Source organism: Pristis pectinata, chromosome 6, assembly GCF_009764475.1.
Source record: "Pristis pectinata isolate sPriPec2 chromosome 6, sPriPec2.1.pri, whole genome shotgun sequence".
Lineage (NCBI taxonomy): Eukaryota > Metazoa > Chordata > Chondrichthyes > Rhinopristiformes > Pristidae > Pristis > Pristis pectinata.
In genome coordinates, this window is record NC_067410.1 from 53,461,899 (window position 1) to 53,482,999 (window position 21,101).

Here is a 21,101-nt window from a genome sequence, read left to right on the forward strand (position 1 = left end):
TTTAAATGCTGCTGGCTCCTCCCCTCTACCTGCATACTTGTTACTCTAATTCCCATTGGTTATTAGGGGGCCTATAGTATAAGTGCAACAAGGTGATCATCCCCTTCTTATTTCTCAGCTTCACCTATTAAGCCTCACTGGATGCAGACTACTGCCACGATGTTCCCCTTAATCAAAAAGCACAGCTCCCCCTAGTCTCTTTCCTCCACTTCTATCCCACCAAGAGCTCCTGTACCCTGGAACATTTAGCTGCCAGTCCAAATTTCCTTTCTTCTCTGTTCTGACTGGCTGATCCCTTCCTTAGAGATTGTGGCCTCTGGTTCTATACTTCTTAAACTGACACCTCAAGTCTTTCCACCATCTACAAGGCACATGTCTGGGGTGTGATAGAACACTCCCCTGGATGAATGCAGCTCCAACAACTCTCATGAAGCTTGACACTATCCAGAACAAAGCAGAAACCACCCCCCCCACCCCACCATGTGAAACATTTATCTCTTCCCCACTCACCTGTGTAGAGATACTACAATGTGCACCATCTACAAACTCCACGCCATTACTTGACCAGGCTACAGTGCCAGCACCTCCCAATCCCACCATTCCTCTCCCCAAGAAGGGGAACACTATCGCCTGCAGATTCCCCTCCAAGTGACACACAGCCCTGGCTTGGAAATATATCACTGGTCCTTCATCATCACTGGGTTTGAGGGTACACCTTCATCAGAAGGCCTGCAGAGGTTCAACAACAGGGCTCACTGCCACCTTGTCCAGGGCACTTAGGGATGGGGAGTAAATGTTGGCATCACTGGTGATGTCTAGATCCTGGAGATGAATAGTATGAAGCCCTGATCTCCCCAGTGCATCGATATACCCTGTCAATGTAACTTACTGTAACTGGCCATCCATTTTACACTCCTCCTGTAGTCTTCATCACCAGAGAATTTGAGAACCGGAGCAGGGATGTGATCCTGCAGCTGTATATGGCCTTGGTGAGACCCCACCTACAGTTCTGGGTGTAGCTTTAGTTTCCTTATCTGAGGAAGGATGTTCTTTTCACAGAGGGAGTGCCACAAAGGTTCACCAGACCCATTCCTGGGATGGCAGGGTGGGGTATGAGGGGAGATTGGGCGGGTTAGGTTGGTGTTGGACGGGTTAGGTCAGTATTCCTTGGAAGACTGAAGAATGAGGGGGGTCTTATGGAAACCTGTACAGTTCTAACACAATCGAATGGACTGGATGCATGGAGGGTGTTCCCAGTTGTGGAGGCTCCAGAATTGAGAAACACAGCTTCAGGATACAGATGTGCTGACTAGAACCAAGATCAGAAGTTTGAGCCTGTTTTACCTTCTTGCACCAAGAAGTATCTGTTCTCAGATATCACGAGCAGGTGTGCAGGATATGCCAGTTGGGTAATGAGCAGTGTGATTTGACCTCAGTGTTTGTTGTTTTAGTGTGGACAGTGAGATCCTGGCAATGCATCATTCCCATGAAGAGATGGTCTCCAGTGAGCAGACGGGGAACAGCTCCGAGTCGGAGGAGCAGACCACGCAGGTAGACCATTCTATACTTAATGCAACACGGGAGGCTATTTGGCCCACTTGGTGTACACAGGCCCCTTATTTCCTTGTACTTCAACTACTTCTGCTCTCTTAAACATGTCCAGCAATTCTTTTTTGGCATTAACTACACTGGCGGCAATTGGTGGTGCCGGTAAACTTACCAGCACATCAGTGGGATGTGGGACGAAAGCAGAACACCTGCACATGGAGAAAACACGCAAAATCCACAGAGTGCATCTGTGGTCAGGATCGAACCAGCAGCCCTGGATTTGGCAGTGATTGAGATACATTAGCTGTTATTGGCTGGGACCCAGCCCTAGGCCAGTCTTCTGCGCAGTTTATTGTTTTCAACAGTAAATAAACTATCTGCTTTAGTCAGGGAAGATGTGGCTGATTTTTTTCTTTTCATTTGTCATGGCTGCAGTTTGGGAATGATCTTTGGAGGTTTCAATAAATATTTCTTCACTTTCTTGTAGAGTAACACGGAAATTGAAGCATATCGCATTGCAAAAATGATGACCACTTCAGAGAGAGCGTAAGTATATCTCCCTAACGACAGAGATTGAGAGCAAGTGTGTGTATGAGTACATGCCACCAACTACAGAGTGAGTGAGTGAGTGAGTGAGTGAGTGAGTGTGTGTGTGTGTGTGTGTGTGTGTGTGTGTGTGCGCACCACCAATGACAGAGAGAATGTATGTGTCCATAACAAGCGAGAGAGAATGTAGGTACATGTCCCCAAGTACAGTGCGTACATGTCCTGAACTGTGCAGGGAGGGGGAGTGAGTGAGTGTGTACATGCTGTTAGGGGAGGTGGTGGAAGCAGATATGACAGCAATGTATATCGCATCTGCTTTCCACCACCTCCCCTGCTTTAGCAGAGTGGCTGTTTTGGTAGTGGCCATGTTTCTTTGCTGAGTGCAGTGTTTGAGGTCAATGTGCTGAGGCTTTGGCTGTGAGCCTTCGGCGAAGAGGCTGAGCAGGGGTAAGAGCCAAAGTAAGCAGAACATTCTCAAAGGGGAGGGTGCGTATTAGCACAAATGAGATAGGCAGTAAAAGGGATGAATATAGGGAGTTAGGAAAGCTAAAAAGCAGGACCTTGAGGGTAGTAATCTCTGGATTACTCCCTGTGCCATGTGCTAGTGAGGATAGGGCAGATGAATGGGTGGCTGAAGAGTTGGTGCAGTGGGCAGGGATTCAGATTTGTGGACCATTTGGGATCTCTTCTGGGACAGAGGTGACCTGTACAAGAGGGATGGGTTGTACCTGAACTGGAAGGGATCCAATATCCTTGTGGGCAGATTTGTTAGTGTTACTAGGGAGAGTTCAAACTAGAAGGGTGGGATCCAAAGAAATGAGGCAGATGGGAGGCTGGAAGTTGGGTTGGAGTGGGTTGTTTGTGGGCAAAGGGATGTCTGGAAAGTGGGAGGCTTTTAAAAGTGAGATATTGAGAGTTCAAGATCTGCATGTTCCTGTCAGAGTGAAGGGCAAGGCTGGCAAGAGTAGGAACCTCTGGATGATGAGAGATACTGAGCTTCTGGTAAGGAAAAAGGAAGCATGGGTCAGGTACAGGCAGCTGGGATCAAATGAATCCCTGGAGAAGTATAGGGCTTGCAGGAGCATAATCAAGAAGGAAATCAGGAGGGCAAAAAGGGGGCATGAGATAGCTTTGGCAGAGAAGATTAATAAGAATCCAAAGAGATTTTATATTAAGGGGAAAAGAGTAACTAGAGAGAGAATAGGGTCCCTCAAAGTGGACATGTTCGTGTGGAGCCACAGGAGATGGCCAAGGTCCTTGATGAGTATTTTTCCTCTGTTTTTACCGTGGAGAAAGACATGAAGACTTTGGACCTGTCTGCATTACAAGCAGAGGAGGTATTGGATGTCTTAAAACCTATGAAGTTAGATAGATCTCCAGGGCCTGATCAGGTATATCCAAGAACACTGTGGGAAGCTGGAGAAGAAATTGTGGGAGCCCTGGCTGAGGTATGTACATCATTGTTAGCAATGGGTGAGGTGCTGGAAGATTGGAGGGTGGCTAATGTTGTGCATTTAAGAAGGGCTGCAAAGAAAATCCTGGGAACTATAGACCAGTAAGCCTAACGTGTGGTAGGTAAGTGACTAGAGGGGATTCTGAGGGATAAGATAGACATGCATTTGGAAAGACAGGGGTTGATTAGGGATAATCAGCACAGCTTTGTGCTTGGGAGATCATGTCTCACGAATTTGATTGAGGTTTTGGAGAAATCACCAAGAAGGTCGGTGATGACAGGTGGTAGACATGATCTACATGGACTTCAGTAAGGCCTTTGATAAGGTTCCGCATGGTAGCCTGCAATGAAAGTTAGATCACATGGGTTCCCAGGAGAGCTGGCTAATTGGATACAGAATTGGCTTGATGGTAGGAAGCAGAGGGTGAAGGTGGAAGGTTGTTTTTCAGACTAGAGGCTTATGGTGTTCCCTGGGATTGGTGCTAGGCCCATTGCTATTTGTTATCCACATCAATGATTTGGATAAGAAAGTAGTTTCTCATTTAGTAAGTTTGCAAATGACACTAAAATAGGTGGTGTCATTGACAGTGAAGATGGTTATCAAGATTTACAGAGGGATCTTGATCAGCTGGGTAAGAAGGCTGAGGAATGGCAAATAGAGTTTAAATTGGATAAGTGTGAGGTGTTGCATTTTGGGAAGACAAATGAGGATAGGACCTTCACAGTTAATGGTAGGGCCCTGGGGAATGTGGTAGTACAAGAACAGAGTACAAGAACGTAGTTCCCTGAAAGTGGTGTCATAGGTAGACAGTGTGGTGAAGAAGTTTTTTTTTCCCCTAATGGTTCGGGGATAGCAGGGAGTAACTGTGCAGGCGCGTGACATCAGTCAGTAGCGTGCGCGAACAGTTTAAAAAAAGGAAAGTCTTTGGCGTTTTCGATTGGGAGCGAGCGGAATCGGCTGAGGAGTTCTGAACAGATAAGTTTTTTTTCCTAACCGTTCGGGGATAACGGGGAGTAACTGTGTAGGCGTGTGACATCAGTCGGTAGCGCACAAACTGTTTAAAAAGACTGCCATATCCAGCGGGCAGCGCTCGGAGCAGGCAGTGGAGTGAGAGGGAGCAGTGATTGGGCTTTGGCTCAATGGGCTAGGGTGGTAAAGGGGCAAGGTGGGTGAGTAGCTGGTAAGTAAAGGTAAAGTTTACCTGTTACTGTTATAAATTTGAAGTAGGATAAAACTAGGTAGGGAAAGAATAGTTCAGATGGAGGAGATGGTGCTGTGCTGCAGCTTCTTGATGTGGGAGCTGATGGACCCTGCTGGGGCACAGTGACCACTTCTGCAGTAAGTGCTGGAGGGACTTTGGTTCAGAATTGATGAGCTGGAGTTGCAGCTTCAAACACTGCGAAGCACCAGGGAGGGAGAGAGTTATGTAGATACTGTGCATCGGGAGACAGTCACCACCCCCCCCCCCCCCCCCCCACTTAAAGTAGGTATTTCTAGGGTCCAGGAAGCAGATAGAAGGGTGACTGTTAGGGGAGAGAAAAAGAAAAATAAAGGGAACAGGCAGACAGGGCAGAGGACCCTGGAGGCTGTTCCCCTCAATAACAGGTTTTCCATTTTGGATGCTGTTGAGGGAGATGACCTACAGGGATCAAGCAGCAGAAGCCAGGTCTCTGGCACTGGGACCAGTCCTGCTGCTCAGAAGGGAAGGGAGAAGAGGAGGGCAGTAGTAATAGGGAACGCGATAGTCAGGGAAACAGACAGGAGGTTCTGTGGAAGTGAGCATGAATCCCGGATGGTGTGTTGCCTCCCAGGTGCCAGGGTCCGGGATGTCTCTGATCGGGTCCACAGGATTCTTGAGCGGGAGGGAGAACAGCCAGAAGTCGTGGTTCATGTTGGTACCAACGACATAGCTAGGAAGAAGGATGAGGTCCTGAAAAGTGAGTTTAGGGAGCTAGGCAGAAGGCTGAAGAACAGGACCTCAAGGGTAACAATCTCAGGATTGCTGCCAGTGCCACATGACAGTGAAGGTAAGAATAGGAGGAGATGGCAAATGAATGTTAGTGCAGGAGGGAAGGTTTTAGATTTTTGGATCATTGGGATCTCTTCTGGGAAAGGTGGGACCTGTACAGAGAGGACTGGTTACACCTGAACTCGAGGTGGGGGCAATATCCTTGCAGCCAGGTTTACCAGGGTGGTTCGGGAGGGTTTAAACTAGATTGCGGGGGGGATGGGAACCAGAGGGGTAGGTCAGAGGAAGAAGGGGATGGGGAAAAGTCAGATCTCTCAAGTAGAGAGGCTTTGAGGAAGGAGAAGCAGAGTACAGGGTATAAAAGTAGAAAGGTGGATGGGCTAAAGTGCATTTACTTAAATGCAAGAAGTATCAGGAATAAGGGTGATGAACTGAGAGCTTAGATAAGTACATGGAACTATGATATTGTGGCTATTACAGAGACATGGCTGACACCAGGGCAGGAATGGATATTGAATATTCCTATCCCTTTTAAAACACTGAAATCCAGGGAGGGGAGGAGAAGAGGAGGAGGGGTGGCGTTACTGGTCAGGGATACTATTACAGCTGCAGAAAGGGTGGATAATGTAGAAGGATCCTCTCTAGAGTCAGTATGGGTGGAACAAGAAAGGAGCAGTTACTCTACTGTGAGTATTCAATAGGCCCCCCAGTAGCAGCAGAGATACTGAGGAGCAGATTTTGGAAAGGTGCAAGAATAACAGGGTTATCATCATGGGAGACTTCAACTTCCCAAATATTGATTGGCACCTGCTTAGTGCCAAAGGTTTAGACAGTGCCGAGTTTGTTAAGTGTGTCCAGGACAGATTCCTGTCACAGTATGTTGACAGGCCGACTAGAGGGAATACCATATTAGATCTAGTATTAGGTAATGAACTGGATCAGGTGACAGATCTGGTGAGCATTTGGGGGACAGTGACCACTGCTCCCTAACCTTTAGCATTGTCATGGACAAGGATAGGAGCAAAGAGGATGGGAAGATATTTAATTGGGGAAGGGCAAATTATGAGGCTATAAGGCAAGAACTTGGGAGTGTAAATTGGGATGATCTTTTTGAAGGGAAAAGTACTATGGAGATGTGGTCATTGTTCAGGGATCTCTTGCAGGATGTTAGGGATAAATTTGTCCCAGTGAGGCAGAAAAAGAATGGCAGGGTGAAGGAACCATGGTTGACAAGAGAGGTGGAACAACTAGTTAGGAAGAAGAAGGTAGCATACATAAGGTTTAGGCAGCAAGGATCAGATAGGGCTCATGAAGAATATAGAGTAGCAAGGAAGGAACTTAAGAAGGGGCTGAGGAGAATGAGAAGGGGACATGAAAAGGCTTTGGCGAGTAGGGTTAAGGAGAATCCCAAGGCTTTTTTCATGTACGTGAAGAGCAGAAGGATGACGAGAGTAAAGGTAGGTCCGATTAGAGACAAAGGTGGGAGGATGTGCCTGGAAGTTGTGGAAGTGGGTGAGGTTCTCAATGAATACTTCTCTTCAGTATTCACCAAAGAGAGGGGCCTTGATGACACTGAGGACAGTGTTGGCAAGGTTAATGTTCTAGAGCATGTAGATATCAAGAGAGAGGATGTGTTGGAGCTGTTGGAATATATTAGGACAGATAAGTCCCCGGGGCCTGACGGAATATTCCCCAGACTGCTCCACGAGGCAAGGGAGGAGATTGCTGAACTGTTGGCTAGGATCTTTGAGTCCTCGTTGTCCACGGGAATGGTACCGGAGGATTGGAGGGTGGAAAAGGTTGTCTCCTTATTCAAAAAAAGTAGTAGGGATAGACCAGGGAATTACAGACCAGTGAGCCTTGCATCTGTGGTGGGTAACCTGGTGGAAAGGATTCTAAGAGATAGGATCTATGAGTATTTAGAGAATCATGGACTGATTAGGGACAGCCAGCATGGCTTTGTGAAAGGAAGATCATGTCTCACAAGCCTGATAGGGTTCTTTGAGGAGGTGACCAGGAAGATTGATGAGGTTAGTGCAGTAGATGTGGTCTACATGGATTTTAGTAAGGCGTTTGACAAGGTTCCGCATGGTAGGCTTCTTCAGTAGGTCAGAGGGCATGGGATCCAGGGAGGTTTGACTGTGTGGATTCAGAATTGGCTTGCCTATAGAAAGCAGAGGGTTGTGGTGGAGGGAGTGCATTCAGACTGGAAGGCTGTGACTAGTGGTGTCTCACAAGGATCAGTACTGGGACCTCCACTTTTCATGATATTTATTAATGACTTAGATGAGGGAGTAGAAGGGTGGGTTAGCAAGTTTGCAGACGATACTAAGGTCGGTGGTGTGGAGGGCTGTCGAAGCTTACAGAAGGATATTCATAGGATGCAGAGCTGGGCTGAGAAGTGGCAGATGGAGTTCAATCCGGAGAAGTGTGAGGTGGTACACTTCGGAAGGACAAACTCCAAGGCGGAGTACAAGGTTAATGGCAGGATTCTGGGTAGTGTGGAGGAGCAGAGGGATCTGGGGGTTCATATCCACAGATCACTGAAAGTTGCCTCACAGATGGATAGGGTAGTTAAGAAAGCTTATGGGATGTTAGCTTTCATAAGTCGTGGGATCGAGTTTAAGAGCCGCGAGGTAATGATGCAGCTCTACAAAACTCTGGTTAGACCACACTTGGAGAACTGTGTCCAGTTCTGGTCACCTCGTTATAGGAAGGATGTGAAAGCGTTGGAAAGGGTGCAGAGATTTACCAGGATGCTGCCTGGATTGGAGAGTATAGATTATGAGGAGAGACTAAGGGAGCTAGGGCTTTACTCTTTGGAAAGGAGGAGGATGTGAGGAGACATGATAGAGGTATACAAAATATTAAGAGGAATAGATAGAGTAAACAGCCAGCGCCTCTTTCCCAGGGCACAAATGCTCAATTCAAGAGGTCATTGCTTTAAAGTAATGGGTGGGAAGTTCAAGGGAGATATCAGAGGGAAGTTTTTCACCCAGAGAGTGGTTGGTGCATGGAATGTGCTGCCTGGGCTAGTGGTGGAGGCAGATACATTGGTCAAGTTCAAGAATTTGTTAGATAAGCATCTGGAGGAATTTAAAATAGAGGGAAATGTGGGAGGAAGGGGTTAGATAAGGGGTTAGGTGTGGTTTAAAGGTCGGCACAACATTGTGGGCTGAAGGGCCCATATTGTGCTGTATTGTTCTATGGTTCTATGGATTTTGGCATGCTGGCCTTCATCATTCATGGCATTGACTATAGAAGTTGGGATGTTATGTTGCAGTTGTACAAAACGTTGGTGAGGCCACATTTGGAATATTGTGTTCAGTTTTGGTCACCCTGAAATGGGAAAGATCCTATTATGCTGGAAAGAGTGCAGGGGAGATTTACACGGCTGTCACTGGGAACTGAGGGACTGAGTTATAGAGAGAGGTTGAGCAGGTTGGGACTCTTTTCATTGGAGTGTAGGAGAATGAAAGGTGTCAGAGTTATACAGCATGAAACAGACACTTCGGCCCAACTGGTCTATGCTGACCAAAATTTAAGCTAGTCCCATTTGCCAGCATTTGGCCCAGAACTTTCTAAACCTTTCCAATCTATGTACCTGTCGAACTGTCTTTTAAAAGTTGTTATTGTACCTGCCTCAATTACTTTCTCTGGTAGCTCATTCCACATACATACCATCCTTTTTGTAGAATAAGTTACCCCTCAAGTTCTTATTAAATCTTTCCTCTTGCACCTTAAACCTATGTCCTCTAGTTCTTGATTCCCCTTCCCTGGGAAAAAGACTGAGTGCATTCAGGTCATTTGTCAGTGACAATAAATCTGATGATGATTCTATGCACCTCATGATTTTATACACTTCTGCAAGATCACCTCCAAGGAATAAAGCCCTAGCTATATATAGGAAGCTATAACCCAGTCCCTCAAGTCCTGGCAACATCCTTGTAGATCTTTTCTGCACTCTTTTCAGCTTAATGACATCTTCCCTGTAACAGGGTGACCAAAACTGAACACAATACCTCCAAGTGCGGCCTCACCAGCGCCATGTACAATTGCACCATGACCTTCCAACTTTTATACTCAAGGCCCTGACTTATGCCCTAGACAATGTGTACACATCTTACCCCTCAGTGTGCCAAAAGCCTTCTTCACCACCCTGTCTACTTGTGACTCAACTTTCAATGAACCTTGTACTTATACTCCAAGGTTCCTCTGTTCAACCACATTCCTCAGGGCCCTGCCATTCACTGTGAAAGTCCTAGCTGGATTTGACTTTCCAATATGTAATACCTTGCACTTAACCAAATTAAGCTTCATTTGCCATTCTTCAGCCCACTTACTCAGCCGATCAAGATCCCCTGTAATTTTTGACAACCTTCTTCATTGCCCACTTTACCAGCTATTTTGGTGTAATCTGCAAATTTACTAACCACATCTTGTACATTCTTATCCAAATCATTGATATAGATGTCAAATAACAATGGGCCACCACCGACCCCTGAAGCACACCACTAGTCACAGGCCTCCAGTCTGAGAAACTACCTTCTACCATCACCCTCTGCTTTCTACCATCAAGCCAATTGTGTTTCCAATTAGCTAGCTCTCCCTGGATCCCATGTGATCTAACTTTCCTTAGCAGCCTACCATGTGGGACCTTATCTAAGGCCTTGCTGAAGTCCATATGGACCACATCTACTGCCCTGCCCTCATCGACCTTCTTGATCACAATATCAAAAAACTCCCACATGATCTCCCACATACAAAGCTGTGCTGACTATCCCTAATCAACTCTCGTCTTTCCAGATGTATATATACAGTATATCTTATCTCTCAGAATCATCTCCAGTAACTTACCTACCACAGAAGTTAGACTTAATGGTCTATAGTTCCCAGGTTTTTCTTTGCCACCCTTCTTTAACAATGGCACACAGGCTAATAAAGGGTAATCTTACAGAGGTGGATAAAATCATGAGGGGCATAGATAGGGTGAATGCACTCAGTCTTTTTCGCAGGGCCAGGGAATCAAGAAACAGACGGCATAGGTTTAAGGTGAGAGGGGTGAGATTTATTAGAAACCTGAGGGGCAACTTTTTCACCCAGAGGGTGGTCAGTATATGGAGTGAGCTGCCAGAAGAAGTGGTTGAGGCTGGTACATTACAACATTTAAAAGATACTTAGACAGGTTGTTGGATAAGAACTGTTTAGAGGGATATGGGCCAAACATGGGCAAATGGGACTTAGCTTAGATGGGAATCTTGGTTGGCATGGACCAGTTTGGCTGAAGGGTCTGTTTTTCTATGACCCTAACATTTAAGAGGCAGTTGGACACATGAAAGGCAGGGGATGGAGGGATATGGACTTTGTACAGGTAGATGGGATTAGTTAAATTGGCATCATGGTTGGCACAGACATGGTTAGCTGAAGGGCCTGTTGCTATACTGTTCAGTATTCCCCACTACAGAGGGAGACCTTAAACACATACTTCAAACAATGGAGAGAGAGAGAGCGAGGGTACCTGTCCCTAACTACAGAGAGAGGGTGTAGATAGCTATCCCAAACTAGAAAGAGATAGTGTAGGTACATGTCCCAAAAAGGGACAGGACTGAATGCTTAATATTCCAGGGATTCAATGTTTTAGAAAGGATGGAGGGCAGGAGTAAAAGAGGACGGGGAGTTGCACTGTTAATTAGGAACAACATCACAGCTGTACTTAGAGGGCTCATCCACTGAGTCTATATGGGTAGAACTCAAAAATAAGAAAGGTGCTACCACTCTGATGGGACTATACTGCAGACCCTCCAATAGCCACTGGGACATCAAGGAACAGATATGCAGGCAGATTAGGGAAAGGTTCAAACGCAACAGGGTTGGTGTTGTGGGTGACCAACTTCTCGAATATAGACTGGAACCTCCTTAGTGCAAGAGGTTTAGATGGGACAGATTTTGTTAGGTGCATTCAGGAGGGTTTCTTAAATCAGTATGTGGCTAGTCTAATGGGGGGAGGGGCCATACTGGACTTGGTGTTGGGAAATGAGCCTGGCCAGGTGCCTGACCTTTCAGTGGGAGAACAGTTAGGGAACAGTGATTATAACTCTAAGTTTTAAGACAGCTATAGATAAAGATAAGTGTGGACCTTGCTTGAGAAGATTAAAGTGGAGCAGGGAAAATTACGAGAGTATTATGCAGAAATAAGGGAGAGTTGATTGGGAACAGCTGTTTTTGGGCAAGTCCACATCTGACATGTGGAGGGTGTTTAAAGACCAACTGCAGAGAGCACAGGACAGGTATGTTCCAGTAAGAAGGAAGGACAAGGATGGCAAAGTAAGGGAACCTTGGATGACAAGAGAGGTGGTGAATTTCATAAGAAGGAGGAAGCATATGTAAGGTTTAGGAAGCTAAAATCAAATGGAGCCCTTGAGGATTATAAAGAAGCTAGAAAAGAAGGGAATTGGGAGAGCCAGGAGGGGCCATGAAAAGTCCTTGGTAAGTAGGATTAAAAAGAATCCCAAGGCATTTTATACATACATAAGAGCAAGAGGATAACCAGGGAGAGGGTAGGACCACTCAAGGATAAAGGAGGGAACATGCGCTTGGAGGCAGAGGATGTAGGCGAGGTTCTAAATGAGCACTTTGTGTCAGTGTTTACCAAGGAGAAGGTTGTGGAGGATTGTGTGATCAGTGTGGAGCGTGCTAATATATTGGGGCATTTTGAGATAAAGGAGGAGGTAGTGTTGGGTTTCTAAAAGGATATAGAGGTGGATAAATCCCCACGGCCTGATGGCAGAAACCAGAGGTCATTGAAAGAGGCAGGAGGTGAGATTGCCTGGGCCTTGACCAAGATTTTCATGTCTTCTCTAGCCACAGACAAGGTCCTGGAGGACTGATAAATAGCGAAAGGGGTCCAGAGGGAGACAACAGATGGGATTCATAATTGGCTCAGTGGTAGGAAGCAGAGGGTGCTGGTCGAGGGTTGTTTCTTAGACAGGAGGCTTGTGCCTAGTGGTGTGCCAAAGGGATCAGTGCTGGGACCTTTGTTTGTAATTTATTAAAATGATTTGGATGTGAATGTACAAGACGTGGTTATTAAGTTTGTGGATGATACTAAAATTGGTGTTGCAGATAGTGTAGAAGGTTATGAAAAATTACAGGGGGATCTTGATTAGCTTTCAATCCAGGTAAATGTGAGGTATTGCATTTTGGGAGATCAAACCAGGGTAAGACTGGTACAGTGAACGGTAGAGCCCTGAGGTGTGTTATGGAACAGAGGGACTGAGGAGTGCAAGTGCAATGTTCGCTAAAAGTGGTGTCACAGGTAAGTAGGGTGGTGAAGAAGGCATTTGGCATGCTGTCATCAGTCAGGGCATTGACTATAGGAATTGGGAAGTAATTCTGTTGTTATACAAGACATTGGTGAGGCTGCACTTGGAGTATTATACAGTTTTGGCACCCTGTTATAGGAATGTTATTAAACTAGAAAGAGTGCAGAAAATATTTACTAGGACGTTGCCTGGACTTGGGGTCCTGAGTTACAAGGAGAGGTTGCATAGACTAGGTCTTGATTCACTGGAACAATAAAGAGGAATTAACAGAGGTCAGAGATTTAAAGGGGACATCAGGGGCAGCATCTTCATGCAAAGGGTGGTGTGTATTGGAATGAGCTGCCAGAAATAGTGGTTGAGGCAGGTTGAACCATTAACAGCCATCTCGATAAGTACATGGATAGGAGGGGTTGAGAGGGCTGTGGGCCAAATGCAGGCAGGTGGAACTAACACAGTTGCCGGGGACGATTTGGGCTAAAGGGTCTGTTTCCATGCTGTTGTTCCACTATTCTCGAAGGGAAATAGGGATAATCCTGGAAACTAAAGATCAGTGAGCATCATGTAAGTGGCAGGGAAGTTGCTTGAGAGGATTCTTAGGGAAAGGATTTGAGCATTTGGAAAACCATAGCCTAATTAGAGACAGTCAGCATGGCTTTGTGTGGGGCAAGTCGTGTCTTACTAACTTAAGTTTTTTTGAGGAGGTGATGAAGGTGATTCATGAAGGTAGAGCTGTGAATGTTGTCTACATGGATTTTAGTAAGGTGCTTGACAAGGTCCCTCATGGGAGGCTCATCCAGATGATTAAGATGCATGGGATCCATGGTGAATTGGCTGGTTGGATTCAGAATTGGCTTGCCCATAGAAACCAGAGGGTAGTGGTCAATGGAACTTATTCTGGAAGTTTGTGACTTGTGCTGTTCCGCAGGGATCCATAATGGGACCTCTGCTGTTTGTGATATATATGAATGACCTGGATGAAAATGCAGATGGGTGGGTAAGTTCACAGACAATACAAAGATTGGTGTTGTGGATAGTGCAGAAGATTGCCAAAGGATACAGCAGTATATAGATGCAGATATGGGCAGAGAAATGGCAGATGGAGTTTAATCCAGTCAAATGTGAGATGTTGGACTTTGGCACATCAAATGTAAAGAGACAGTACACTGTGAATGGCAGGACCCTTAACAGGGTTGATGTACAGAGGGATCTTGGGGTCCAAGTCCAAAGGTCCCTGACAATGGCTGCACTAGTGTATGGCATGTTTGCCTTTATTGAGGCACTGAGTAGGGAAGTTATGTAGCAGCTTTCTAAACTTGAGTTTGGCTGCATATGGAGTATTGCATTCTGTTCTGGTCACCACATTATATGAAGAATGTGGAAGCTTTGAAGAGGGTGCAGAAGAGGTTTACCAGGATGCAGCCTGGATTAGAGGGCATGTGCTATAAGGATAGGTTGGATAAAATTGAGTTTTCTTCTTTGGAGCAGCAGAGGCTTAGGGGAGACCTGATAGAAGTTTATAAAGATTATGAGAGGTACAGATAGAATAGACAGCCAGTGTCTTTCTCCCAGGGTCAAAATATCTAATACTAGAGGCTATTCATTTAAGGTGAGAGGGGTAAGTTCAAAGGAGATGTATAGGGCAAGATTTTTTTAAACAGAGAGAGTGGTGGGTGCCTGAAATGCACCAACAGGGGTGGTGGTGGAGGCAAATACAATGGGTACTCTTAGATAGGCACATGAATGTGATGAGAATGGAGGGATATGGACATTATGGAGGCAGAAGGGATTAGTTTAGTTAGGTATTTACTGACAATATAAATTAATTTGGCACAATATCGTGGGCTGAAGGACCTGTTCCTGTGCTGTACTGTTCTATATGTTCTAAGTAGAGAGAGAGAGTGTAGGTACATGTCCCTAACTACTGAAACAGTGTAGGTACATGTCTCTAACTAATAGAGTGTGTAGGTACACATCCCTAGCGACTGTGACAGTGCAGCTACACGTCCCTAACTACAGAGAGCGCTCAGGTACATGTCCTGAACTACCAACAGTGCAGGTACAAGTCCTTAATGATGGAGACAGTATAGTACATGTTCCTAAGTACAGAGAAATTGTTGGTACATGTCCCTCACAATAGAGACAGGGTAGGTACATATCCTTAACTACAGAGACAGTGTAGGTACATATCCCCAACTACAGAGTGTAGGTACATGTTCCTACATACAGAGACAGTTTAGGTACATGTCCCTAATTACAGGGAGAGTGCAGGTACATATCCCTAACTACAGTGAGTGTGTAGGTATGTGTACATAACTATAGGTACATTGTAGGTACAGGTTTCTAACTCCAGAGAGAATGTAGATACATGTCCCTAACTTCAGAGAGAGTATAGGTAGTTGTCCCAAACTACAGTGACACTGTAGGTAAGTGTCCCTAACTAGAGACAGTGCAGATAAGTCTCTAACTACAGAGAGGGTGTTGGTACGTGTCCTAGCTACAGAGAGTGCATCAGTACAATGTCCCAAACTACAGACAGTGTTGGTACATGTCCCAAACTAGAGACAGTGCAGAGACATATCCCTAACTACAGAGTGTAGGTATGTGTACATAACTACAGTGACAGTGTAGGTACAGGTACATAACTTCAGAGAGAATGTAGGTAGATATCCCTAACTTGAGAGTGTGTCGGTTGTGTCCCAAACTACAAAGACAATGTAGGTAAGTGTCCCTAACTCCAGAGAGAATGTAGGTACCTGTCACTAACAAGAGAGACTGGAGGGACAGGTTCCTATCTACAGTGACAGTGTAGGGACTTCTCTACTATAGAGAGTGTAGACACATGTCCCAGACTACAGTGACAGTGTAGGTACATGTTCCAACTACAGAGAAAATGTAGGAACATATCCCTAACTAAGGAAACTGTGTAGGTACATGTACTCACACTGTCTGTAGTTAGGGACATGTCCCTCATAACAGAGGGAATGTAGGTACATATCCCCAACTACAGAGTGCATGTGTTGGTGTCATGGTCAGTACAATCATTATGGACTGAAGGGCCTGTTCCTGTGCTTTTCCACTATATGTTCTATCCTTTACGTATGTGTCCTTTACTACCTTGCCTTTTGGAGTTGTGATAGTACCCCATGTTCATTAAGTACCTCTCTCCTTGTCTCCCTCCCATAGGTTTGTGAATCTCCTTGAGGACCTACACTCAGTGAGTAGCAGTGTTTTCATGGTGTTCCTGGGTATCACTGTGGGGAATGAGTGTGAATTCTGTGTCTGTGGGTGCTGATCGATGTGAGCTATGGACCTTCAAACTGATGTTACTACGGTTCTTCAGATATTAGGATGAGAATGAACTGCAGGAAACAGCTTCTAAAGAAGAATCCACATCAAAGTACTTGACCCATTCCCCTAGCTTCTTAACCTGCTGCTGAGACTGTTTGATCCAAGACCCTGATTTGTTTGTCAGAGAGTCATAAATTCATACAGCATAGTAACAGGCCTTTTGGACCAAGTGTTCCATGCTAAGATTCCCATCTAAGCTAGTCCCTCTTGCCCACATTTGGCCCATATCCCTCTCAACTTTTCCTATCCATATACTTGTCCAAATGACTTTTGAATGTTGTTATTGTACCTTCCACACCCACTTCCTCTGGCAGTTTGTTCCACATCACCCTTGTTACATATCACCCTCTGCATGAAGAAGTTGCCCCTCAGATCCCTTTTAATTATTTTTCCTCTCACTTTAAACCTATACTCTCTAGTTTTTGGTTCCCTCTCCTTGGGAAAGAGTTCACCATGTCTATGCCCATCATGATTTTATGCACCTCTATATGGTAATCCCTCAATCTCCAAAACGCCAAGGAAAAAAGTCCTGGCCTGCCCAACCTTTCCCTATAAACTAAGGCCCTCAAATCCTGGCGGTATTTTGAAGAGGTTACCAAAAGGGTAAATGATGATAGCGCAGTGGATGTTGTCCATGTGGACTTTAGCAAGGCCTTCGACAAGGTCCTACATGGTAGGCTGGTCTGGAGGGTTAGGTCCCATGGAATCCAGGGACAGCTAGTTAGGTGGATTCAAAATAGGTTTGGAGGTGGGAAGCAGGTGGTGGTGGTTGAAGGTTGTTTCTCAGAATAGAGGCTGATGACTAGTGGTGCACCGCAGGGGTTGGTGTTGGGACCCTTGTTATTTGTTATTTATATAAATGATTTGGGTGTGAATAAACAAGGCTTTATCAGGATGTTTGTGGACAACACAAAATTAGGTGGTTTTGTTGATAGTGAAGAAGGTTATTGTAGATTACAGGGGGATCTTGATCAGTTAGGGAAGTGGGCAGAGGAGTGGCAAATGGTTTTCAATACAGATAAGTGAGAGTTGATGCATTTTGGAAAGTCAAACCAGTGTAGGACATATACTATGAAAAATATGGCACTAGGAAGTATGATGGAAGAGAGGGACCTAGGAGTACAAATGCAGCATTTGTTGAAAGTGGCATCATAGGTAGACAAGGTGTGAAAAGGGCTTTTAGCACACTGGCCTTCATCAGTCAGAGAAATGAGTATAGGGATTGGGACATTATACTGCAGTTGTTTAAGTAGTTGGTGAGGCTGCCTTGGAGTATTGTGTACAGTTTTGGTCACCGTTTTTGGAAAGATGTGGTTAAACTAGAAAGAGTGCAGAGAAGATTTATGAGGATGTTGCCAGGAATAGAGGGCCCGAGTTACAGGGAGAGGTTGGCCAGGCTAGGTCTTTATTCCTTGTAACTTAGGAGAATGAGGGGTGATCTTATAGAAGTGTTTAAAGTTATGAGAGGCATAGATAAGGTGGATGGTAAGTCTTTTCCCCTGGGGAATCCAAAATTAGGGGGCATAGGTTTAGGGTGAGAGGGGAAAGATTTAAAAGAAACCTGAGGGGCAACTTCTTCATGCAGACAGTGGTGAGTATATGGAATGAGCTGCCAAAGTGGTTGACGCAGATACAATAGTATCATTTAAGAAGCTCTTGGATAGGTACATGGAGGGGAGGGGCTTGGAGCGATATGGGCCAAACACAGGAAATTGGGACTAGCTGGGTGGGCACTGTGGTTGGCAATGGAGTGGTTGGGCCAAAGGGCCTGTATCTAAGCTGTATTGCTCTATGACTCTTATAATATTCTTATATCTTCTTTGCACTCAGTCTTGCTGAATAATGCCTTTCCTATGACAGGGCAACCAAAACTGTGGCCTCACCAACATCCTGTACAACAGTCTGTAACCAGCCACAGGATTCTGCAGCTCTGATTCCTTGACCCCACCAGGTGAATGGGGAGCAGTTGTAGGGGTAGTGGGTCAAGATGGGAGTTGTGTGATTGGATAAGGCCAGGCCCAGAGGTGGGGGTGATGCAGGAGAATATAAGCCATTTATGGGATGCCACATGTCATGTTTGAGTTTTAGTTTGGGACTTCTGTTTCAACAGAACTTCAGAGAAGTGGTCACAAGGATTGTTGGTGGCAATGCACAGCCCGTGGTCAACCAGGAAGGAATGACTCACACCCTGCACTATGTCAATGAGTTGCATACACTTCACCAGGGGATACTGAAAGAGCTGGAGCGAAGCACCCTGGAATGGTACCTGTGTGACATTTTCAATCCAAGGGGAGCTGGTTGCTGGGTGTGGTTTGAGGCAGGTTCAAGACTGCTGGGCAGTATTCTGGGAGATCACAGCCAAGGAATCATTCTTCTGAACCTACGACCTCCTAAGTCATTCCTGGAAACTCTTCTCCTCAGCCAGTCTCTCGGGATTGAAGATAACTTGCTTCCACTCCTGTCCTGTGGGTTCTGAGGTGGTTGATGAGAGCAGTGTGGGACCCATTGATGCTGCCACAGTTGGGCCAGAGAAGTCTGCCCCACGGTAGGGACCTAGGGGTGATGGAAGGTACAAAGTCAAGGTCAGTCAAATCTTTGTCCCTTAGGTCAGTCTCTGGATGCTCTCAATCTGGAAATGACTAAGGAGGTCACAGGGTTGGAAGTAAAATTCATTGTCCATGATCATTGTCCATGGGAGAGGTCTGGAGGGTTATGGACTGGGTGCAGGTAAATGGGACTAGCGCAAAGGTTTTGGCACAGACTAGAAGGGCCAAATGGCCTGTTTTGTGCTGTAGTGTTCTATGATCAAGGGTTGAAGGAGTGTTCAGGCATTTGGGGGTGAAGGTTCATCAACTGAGGTGTTGCGGGGGGGGGGGGGGGGGGAGGTTTAAGTCTGGGTGGGGTTGGGAGCAGTGAGGGAAGGCCCAGGCTGGGGAGGGTTGGGTCAGATCAAGGAGTAGGCCTGATGGGCAATGGGGGAGGGTCTGGGGGAGGTTGAGGTGATTGGGTGGATGAAATGGAATTTGAATAGGAGAGTTGTACAGACAGCTCTGGGTGTCCTTGTACACTGGTCACTAAGAGCAAGCAGTGAAGGCGGCACATGGTAATGAACCCAGAAGCAGGGATGTCTCCACAGCTGGAGTGTGAGGGTTGGTCTCCTTCCTGGATCAAGGATGTTGTTGCCATGGAGACAGTGCCATGAGGATTGACTGATTCCTGGGACAGTGAATGAGGAGAGGTTACATAGAAACAAAACAAACTACAGCACAATTCAGGCCCTTCAGCCCACAAAGCTGTGCCAAACTTGTCCCTACCCTAGAAATTACTAGGCTTACCCATAACCCTCTTTTATTCAGCTCCACGTACCTATCCAACAGTCTCTTAAAAGACCCTATCGTATCCACCTCCACCATTGCCAGCAGCCCATTCCACGCATTCACCACTGAGTTAAAAAAAACTTACCCCTGACATCTCCTCTATACCTACTCCCCAGCACCTTAAACCTGTCCTCTTGTGGCCACCATTTCAGCCCTGGGGAAAAGCCTCTGACTATCTACCCGATCAATACCTCTCATCATCTTATATACCTCTATCAGGTCCTCCCCCATCCTCTGTCACTCCAAGGAGAAAAGGCCAAGTTCCCTCAACCTGCTTTCATAAGGCATGCTCCACATTCCAGGCAGCATCCTTGTAAATCTCCTCTGCACCCTTTCTAAGGCTTCCACATCCTTCCTGTAGTGAGGCAACCAGAACTGAGCACAGTACTCCAAGTGGGGTCTGACCAGGGACCCATATAGCTGCAACAATACCTCATGGCTCCTAAATTCAGTTCCGATTGATGAAGGACAATACACCATATGCCTTCTTAACCAGAGTCAACCTGCGCAGCCACTAAGCGTCCTATGGACTTGGACCTCAAGATCCCTGATGCTCCACACTGCCAAGAGTCCTACCATTAATACTATATTCTGCCATCATATTTGACCTACCAAAATGAACCACTTCACACTGATCTGGGTTGAACTCCATCTGCTACTTCTCAGCCCAACTTTGCATCCTATGTCCCTCTGTAACCTCTGACAGCCCTCCAAACTATCCACAACACCCCCAACATTTGTCTCATCTACAAACTTACTAACCCCACCCCTCCGCTTCATCTAGGTCATTTATAAAAATTACAAAGAGCAAGAGTCCCAGTACAGATCCCTGAGGTACACCACTGGTCGCCAACCTCCACGCAGAATACGACCCTTCAACAACCACTCTTTGCCTTCTGTGGGCCAGCCAGTTCTGGTTCCACACTGCAATGTCCCCTTGGATCCCATGCCTCCTTACTTTCTCAATAAGCCTTGCATGGGGTACCTTATCAAATGCTTTGCTGAAATCCATATACTCTACATCTACTGCTCTCCCTACAGCGATGTGTTTAGCCACATCCTCAAAAAAATTCCATCAGGCTCGTAAGGCAGGACCTGCCCTTGACAAAGCCATGCTGACTATTCCTAATCATATTATACCTCTCCAAATGTTCATAAATCCTGCCTCTCAGGATCTGCTCCATTAGCTTACCAACCACTGAGGTAAGACTCATTGGTCTATAATTCACTGGGCTATCCCTACTCCCTTTCTTGAATAAGGGAACAACATTTGCAACCCACCAATCTTCCGGAACCTCTCCCATCTCCATCGATGACGCAAAGATCATCGTCAGAGGCTCTGCAATCTCTTCCCTCACCTCCCACAGCAGCCTGGGGTACATCGCATCCGGTCCCGGCGACTTATCCAACTTGATGCTTTCCAAAAGTTTCAGCACCTCCTCTTTTCTAATGTCTACAAGCTCAAGCTTTTCAGCCCACTACAAGTCCTCACTATAATCCCTCAGATCTTTTTCCATAGTGAATACTGAAGTATTCA

At 45.9% G+C, this 21,101-nt stretch overlaps 1 protein-coding gene across 1 annotated transcript in view; it reads left to right on the top strand.

Annotated features, from left to right (window-relative positions):
• The window catches only part of LOC127571380 (FYVE, RhoGEF and PH domain-containing protein 5-like), a 165,868-nt gene that overhangs the window by 20,220 nt on the left and 124,547 nt on the right, over positions 1–21,101 (top strand). The window contains exons 3-6 of the mRNA XM_052017694.1: positions 1,452–1,551; positions 2,036–2,094; positions 16,023–16,053; positions 18,298–18,449. Coding sequence (XP_051873654.1) covers positions 1,452–1,551; positions 2,036–2,094; positions 16,023–16,053; positions 18,298–18,449 — 342 coding nt within the window. The remainder of the gene's footprint in view (positions 1–1,451; positions 1,552–2,035; positions 2,095–16,022; positions 16,054–18,297; positions 18,450–21,101) is intronic.